General features: G+C 58.8%; 1 protein-coding gene across 1 annotated transcript; it reads right to left on the bottom strand.

The window, feature by feature from the left end:
* Positions 1-3,123: 3,123 nt before the first annotated feature.
* Positions 3,124-6,520, bottom strand: EVX1 (even-skipped homeobox 1). Its single transcript, XM_060019919.1, has 3 exons — positions 6,094-6,520; positions 4,303-4,550; positions 3,124-3,666 (listed from the first exon to the last, which is right to left on the bottom strand). Exons 1-3 carry the CDS (start codon positions 6,518-6,520, stop codon positions 3,124-3,126), a joined length of 1,218 nt encoding a protein of 405 aa, XP_059875902.1.
* Between the last annotated feature and the right edge of the window lie 1,040 nt (positions 6,521-7,560).

The raw sequence follows: 7,560 nt of genomic DNA, 5'->3' as shown, positions 1-7,560 counted from the left end.
GGCCCCGCTGGGTCCCGAATAGGTTGAGGAGCCCAGGGAAAGTGTGAGTCGGATGTGAGGTGTCAGACTTCGCGAGGGGTGACCATGGACTCTGGGCCCCAAAGAGGCCTAGGACAGGGGAGGGGAAGCCAACGGAGCCGGGAGCTCATAGCTACATGAGTCACTAATAGCTGTGTGAGACCAGAACCTCCGTTTTTCCACCTGCAAAATGGGACCGAGATGGGGGAAAACTAAGTAGAGATGCTCAGAAAATTGAAAAACAAAAACAATAATACAAAAACAACAGTGTCAGTCCTACTGCTTGGTCTAGCCTTCTCCTTTTACAGATGAAGAGATGGAGGCTGTGGACGAGCAGGGCCTTGTTCACGATCATGTCCCATCCAGCCGCCCCCACCCCATCACCAAAATGGAAGTATCCGGCCAGACGCTGCTGCCGGCGCAGGCAGAAAAGCCTATTTTTAGGTGTGGGGGTCTTCGAGGGAGTGTGAGTAGTGCGTGCCCAGCACCAAACCGCAAACCTTGGCAAAAGGGAAATTTCATTATGAAATAATGAGTAATTCCTCCTGGCAAGATGTATTGTTATATCTTCCACTGCAATTTGGAGGAAGAGAGGCTCAATTACCCAGAAAATACAGTCAATTAAAGGCTGCTGATTGGACACGAGGCCAGATCATCGATCTTGTACTTTCCAATATTGCTGCAGACACCTCATTTTCCCTCCCTATTAACTGAAAATACGCCTGGCATTACGGCAACCCGCAGCCCATTTACCTGTCGCAAGCAATCTTGGTCCGATGTGAAGTAACCGAGAAATTTGCCAGGGTTTGGCACCTGGAGCTTCCCAACTGCAGAGGGAGCTGCTCAGGGCTGGGGGGTGGGGTGAGTGGCAGAGAGGATACTGGAAACCTCAGCACAAGGCTTTGCTTGGGAGGGCGGGGAGTGCTATGTTTGGGAGGGTTTGCTCTAAACCCCAAGGGGGGATGGAGGCAGATTAAAGAGTCCCCGCCTGCCCATGGATACACCAGCAGAGGACCCTTGAGTCCATGCAATCCTGAGCGCCCAGCCTGCTGATGACACCCATCTCTTCAGAGACAGCCACAGTGGCTCTCCTATGGGGACAGAGGATGACAATGAGGTGGCCACTCAGCAGTGTCTGTCCCTTTGCCCTGACCAGAATTCCATCCTTGGAGATGACTTCCAGTCTGAAGAAGATTCAAACCCTCCCATCCCAACTCAGGAGTCCTCCTCCCTCCTCTCCCCTCACCCTAAGATGCAGACCCAGCTTGACCAGCAAACCCAGCTCTCTGCAGTGCTCAAGCTCCACCCCCACTACCTCATTCGTCTCCACCTTGGGTTGGGGTGGAGGTAGGATCCACAGAGACCAGAGTCCAGAGTCCCCTTTCCTCAAAGGGTTGGGGCAACTGGAGAAGGAACCATCAGGGTGAGCCCCTGATGGGATCAGTGCTCTGCTGGGCCAGTTGAGCCAAGTCTCCTAGCATGCACAGAATTAAGGAAACTCACACGCCAGGGCAGCTCAGCTCAGAACCCTCCTTCTCCACCTCTGTGCAATGTCCAATTGGAGCCTCCCAATGCCCAATAGAGGCTTGGGAGACTGTGTGACCGTCTTTTGACTCCTTGCCTACCCAAGCCTATGACGGCTGAACTAGTCATTTAAAAGGACTTAACATACTGCCCGCTGCCAAAAAATTTAAAATGCTAAAGTGAGAATCATATCCAGCTTTATTGCAACATGGTCAACAAATTGTAACAGCAAATTCTTTGGGCGTCAAAGGAAAACCAAATCAAATTCATTCCCTACAGGAAGAACTACTCCCTCCCAGTCAGGGTGAAACTTGCCTTGGAGGTAGGGGGTGGGGTGGGGTACAAGTTCTCCTCTCTCAAAAATTGGCTGCAAGAATGACTGTGGAAGTGAGAGTTTGGGAGTGGTTCCCAAACAAACCCTGGTGGAGGGGAGAGACAAGGTCCCCAGAAGGGGCAGAAGGCTCCCGCTAGTAATTGGAAAGTCAAGCCCCATTGGCAGCTTGGGAGACAGAAGAATGTAAAATGCCAAATGCAAAGGGAAGGGCCAGAAAGCTCCTGGTGAAGGGAAGGCAAGGGCTGGAAATTGCTTCTAATTTGCCACCAGATACTGAGGGAGAGAGATGAGGTCCCTGCTCCCTAAGCTCTTCCCTGGGCGCCTTGTTAACAGCTCAGCTCTGGGCTCCACGGCCAGCCAGCCGCATGGTGATCATATTATACATTCAACATTCAAAAACCCTCCTCACACACATCGCTTGCTAATCAGGGTGTGTGTTGGGCTCAGGGAGAAGAGGCTTGGTAGAAGCTGCCAGGGGAGCCTGGGGTATCTGCAGCCTCCCTGCCCTCGGTACACAAAAAGTAGGGGTGGAGATGAAGTTACAAGAGAGATATCAAGAAGCTAGGAGAGAGGAAAGAGATCAGGTGGTGGTAGATGCTAGAATCAGAGAATATTGTGAAACTGAGGCTCCAGGAGGGTCAGAGAGCCCCCAGCTTCCTTGGGAGGGCCAGGATTCTCCGCCGTAGTAAGTCCTCTCCCTCTTTCTCCTAGATGGCTGGTGCGTTGCCATCCACAAGCCCCTTGCCATGCCTTGGAAAAGCTGGCAAAGATTAATCTCTACCTGCTCTGCATACACAGCATTTTGTTCCGAGAGACAGCAATTTCCCTTTCCATTGCGTGGGCTTGGCCTTGGCAGGGGGGAGGGGTTCCAGGTGAGAAAGGGGTTGGGAGTGGGGGGCTGGGGAGCTTAGGGGCTGCATATCGGTTGCTGTTGCAGCTAAGTTTGTTTAGCTTTGGAACCACGGCCTCAGCCCGGGTCAGGGGGAGTGCGGCCGGTGAAGAACGACAAAGAGGCGCCACCCCAGAGGAAGGTCTCTCAGCCACGGCCTCCCCACCCCCACTCTTGCTCCCCAAAAGCGCCAGCCACGGCCGCTTCCCGGGCGTCCCGATGCTCGAGGCCAAATCCCGCTGGTCCTCAGCGGCCCTCTTCTTTCCCCTCGGTACCCCGGGGGCGGGGAGGGGCGCTGTCTTGAGTCCCCGGGGGTTGCCCACGGGCGTCCTGGAGTCGGCTGCCGGCGGGCGGCCCCTTATCTCGTGAGGGGCACCTCCTCCCTCTGGTCCAGCGCCACAGAGGAGGCCTTGCTGAGCACGGAGGGCGCGAAGGTGAGGAAGGAGTCCGAGCGGGAGGTGGAGGCACAGGTGAAGTCCGAGGCAGCGGCGGCGGCGCGGGGCGCCAGCCCGTTGGCCGGGCCGCCGTGGCAGGCGAGGCAGGAACAGGGACCGCCGGCCGCGGTGCCCAGTCCGTGCGCCGGGCCCGGGTAGAGCGGCGGGTGGCGGAAGGCGCACAGCAGTTCGGGCCGCGGGTAGGGCTGCGAAAGCACGCGGAAGGTGTCGAGCGGGCGCAGCGGCCCGCTGAAGGGCGAGGCGGCGGCGGACGCGGCGGACGCAGCGCCCAAGCCCACGGGCGAGTAGTAGGGCAGGGGCAGGTGCGACGGGAAGGGGTAGGGCAGGCCGCCCGCGGCCGCCGCGTGGCTCATCATGTACGTGTAGAAGGCTGGGTCGGCCGGGTGCGGCCAAGTCATGGCCAGCCGCTGCCGCTTGTCCTTCATGCGCCGGTTCTGGAACCACACCTGGCGGGGAGGAGAGGAGCGGGTTCGGCGGCCGCGCGGGCCCGGTGCGCAGAGCCCAGAAGTCCCGCCCCACTGCGGGCGACGGTGCCGGCAGCACAGGAAAGAGCGGAGGCGGAGCCCCTCTGGGCGGGGGCAGATGCAGATCCCACCCCCCCACCCGGAGCTGGAATCCCTCCCGGAGAGGCTCAGGGAGCCACTCCAGTCTCTGTCCCTCCTCCCCTCTGCCCACGCCGCCAGGACGCCGGAACCCGGTGTGGATGGCAAAGTAATGGGGGCACCGAGGACTCCACCGGTCTGAGGCGGCGGGCAGAGATTACCCGGAAACATGTCCCTTTCCTGCTGCTCTCCCATGGGGCACTTCCTTGTCACCTGCACAGGCACTTCATCCCCGCTGTTTATTTGGCTAGGAAAGGGACCGTCAAGCGCATGGCAGCCGCGCTCGCCTAGGGACCGTCAGGTGGGCAAATTGCTGGCGCCTGGCACCTGCACCAGGCCTAGCCACCCCCGGCCTAGCTGCCATGTGGGCAGGGAGACTCCAGGCCCCAATTCCTAGCTAACGATTTAGGAAGTGGGAAGTTGGTATTTATTTCCTCCTGACTGGGTGCACCCCGTCTTCCTGGTCCCTGGAGTTCTTACCTTGATTGTGGTTTCCGGCAGGTTTAGAGCAGCCGCCAGCTCACATCTCCGAGGCCTGGATACATAGTTCTCCCTGTAGAATTCCTTCTCCAGCCGTGCAATCTGCTCCCGGGTGAAGGCAGTACGGTACCGTCGCATCTGGTCACTAGCACTGCAGGCCAAGGTGCCCTGGGAGCCACCACTGCCATTGCTTTTGGGAGCCTCGCCGCTGCCATTGGGACTGCTGGTCAGTGCCTCGGAGCCAGGCCCTGTGCAGGGAGCCCAGAGTATACGCACACACAGACACTGCTCATGTGGGGCTGTAGGCCAAGGGTGTGTATGGAGGGGGTGATGGGAAGGGACATTCCCCTTCTCAGTAGCCTCAGACTCTGCCTCTGCGGGGGTGGCAGGGACTTTGAGAACCCAGGAATGGAGGACAGAGGCTCACCATTCAGAGGAGCACACAGCAACCATTAGGCCTGGCTGGGCTGCTGTTTGGGAGGCCTCTCCGTAAGGCCTGCTGGGAACAAAAGCCCCAGCCGCCCTGCCTACCTGCCTTGGGGCACAGGGGAGATGCAGCCGCTCTGAACTTTCTGCCCACCATTGACAGGTGTGGGCGAGGATATGCATATCTGACAGGCAAGTGAGTTGAGATGCACCTTTGTGCTGGAGCGTTGCAGGAAGTTGGGCAGGGACTGAGTTTCCTTGCTTTGTGTGCCAGGCTGCGGTGCAGGTGTGGGAATGTGCACTAGGCTGCATATGTTGTGGAACGGCACAGGGGTGTGTGAGTATCCTGTTACCTCACTACGTATGAATGGAGTATGGATTAGTCTGAGGGTATGCTATGCTTAGTCTGGGCTGAGTGGACAAGATGGTAATGCGTGGATGTGGGTACTCAACAAGGTGTTGGCTGCCAAGGCCAGGGGGTGGTTTTTCGTCCATACCAGGCTCTTCTCACCCACCCGCACGGCTTTGTGGAGGAGTGTCTGCTGGTGGGCTCTTCCAACTAGCTTTCCACCCCTCTCAGGGAGACTCCCTTCCTGCTCATTCACCCCCCCCCCTCCCCGCTAGCCCCTGGTCAGGGAGGGGTTCTCCAGTTACAGCAGTGTGACGGCCCCCCCATATGAGTGTAACCCAAGGAAGGGGGGGGCTCCTGCCCCCTGCAGCTCCTTTTCCTTTGGGTGGAGAAGTGGGACTAGGAAGGAAAGGGGAAGGGGGGAGGGCCAGAGCTCTGCCTTTTCAAATGCAACCGGAGACCAAAGGCAATTAGATCATTGGGACCATTTCCGACCTGGCGCCACCGAGCCCGGGAAGTGACAAGGTAATTTGGACCTCTGACCGACGTGCAAACTGGCCGAAGGGCCGCAGCACCCGGGCGCCCGAGTTGGCCGCGATTTTACGGTCCTTTATGGACTCCCGGCTTCCGCGCCTGGATACTCCTTACACTCCGCCAGCCACAAACTGCCCGGACCCGCGTTTGATCTCGCCCACGCCGGGAGAAGGTGTCTTCCCCGCGCCGTTGAAGCAGTACCTCAAAGCTCTGGGGGGTTGGGGTGCGCTTTGAATCCCCCTCAAGCCCAGGGCTTGCGTCTCCCTCCTTCCCCCAAAGCACAGCTGTCACCCTCAGTCCCGCCAATGCCAGAGCACAGAAGGAGACCCCCCGCCAGGGCGCAGATAGCGGGGGAGAGTTGCTCAGGTGGGTCCCCCCAGCCACCCCGCCCTGGGGGAAAGGAGTGTCTTCCTCTCCTCCAGAGCTGAAGTGGAAGGTGGGCGCGTTGGGAGGCCGGGGGAGAGAAGGGGCGCGGTGGCTACCTTTGCTGTGCTGGTACTCGGCGTTCCCCGTGGCGCAGTCCGGGGTGCAGCTCACCTCGATTTCTTCATAGAAATCCGACTCGGTGTCCGAGCTGCTGGGTTGCCCCTGGCCTGAGAGGCTGTCGGCGGAGGCAGCCGGAGGTCCGGGGCCGAGCACTGCGGCCCCGGCTGCCCGCGACTCGGCGCCCGGCCGCGCAGCGCTGCCTGCTAGTCCGTCGACCGGCTCCTCTTCCAGGCCTCCCCCGCCGCGCTCCCGGGCGGCCGGAGGACCAGCCCGCGGACTCAGGCAACCACGGGGCACCATCTTCTCGGGTGGCTCGGGCAGCGGGCTGCCCACGGCTTCGGACAAATTGGAGACCCTCTTGCCAACCAGAGTGCCAAGCTGACCCCCATCCAGAAACATAACCATGTCCTTTCGGCTCTCCATCCCGGGCTCTCAGAGTGGGGGGAGGGGGAAAGACCCAAGTGAGCTCCTAGCCCCCCGGCTCCCTGGGTCCCCAGCGGTCCGACAGATCTTGGCTGCGGGGGGGAGAAAGAGGCCAGGCGACTGGGCGAGCGCGGAGCGGCCGGAACGCGGTGTCGACGGTGACAGCGGTGGTGGCGGTGGGGAGCTGGGGGTCACCTTGTGATGCGAGCGCTCCTCTGTGCCGCACCGCCTCTGGGAGGAAGCCCCATTGCCCTCTTCTTTCTAAGCTGTCATCCTCCTGCTGCAATCGTCATTACAGTACCGCTGGTGACGCCACTCGGCGAGCGCAAGTGGATAAATAGAAACGTCTGCTACAGCGAAGATGAAAGGAGACCCGCAGCTAATGGCTCGGCAGTGATGCGCCAGGTGTGGGCCTCGCTCGAATGGGGAGGAGAGTGTGAAAACAGAGAGACACACACACTGAGAGAGGGAGACACCCAGGCAGAGGGGATGCAAATGGAATTCCGCAGAAAGAAAAGAGAGCTTAACGCGGTGAGTTCCGCAGAGGCTGCGGGACTCGGTAATTGAATACGCTTTTGATATATTTTTTTTTCTTATTGTTGTTCGGGCTTTTGTTTTCTTAACTTGGTGCCTTGTTCTAACACCGATGAGAGAATCCTTAACTGAATTTTAGAAGTGTGAAGGCCGGTTCACAAGCCTCCCTTCTCTCGTCATTATTACAACTGCCTGTCCCTGGCGAGCTAACCTCGCCCGGGCTCCAACGTCTTTTTTACCAGCTACTGAAAAGCATATTCCCTCCCCCGCAAGTTGTCTGGAGAGCTTGAGCCTGGGGTCTCTTTCCTCCCTCCTCTTCCCTCCCAGCCCCTACCCCCAGCTGTCTCCTTCCTCCTGGGATCTAAAAGAGAACTTTGCCATTTTTCATCCCCAAGGGGCAAGAGATAAATGTCTTAATATTTTTCTTTAAAGACGGCCTTGGCTGCTGACTCCAAATGTTCGCTTTTTTTTTTTTAATCCCCCCCTCCCCATCTAGGTGGCCTTAA

Source organism: Delphinus delphis, chromosome 9 (genome assembly GCF_949987515.2).
Source record: "Delphinus delphis chromosome 9, mDelDel1.2, whole genome shotgun sequence".
NCBI lineage: Eukaryota > Metazoa > Chordata > Mammalia > Artiodactyla > Delphinidae > Delphinus > Delphinus delphis.
Note: the sequence above shows the minus strand (reverse complement) of the source record. Positions and strands in the feature narration are given on the sequence as shown.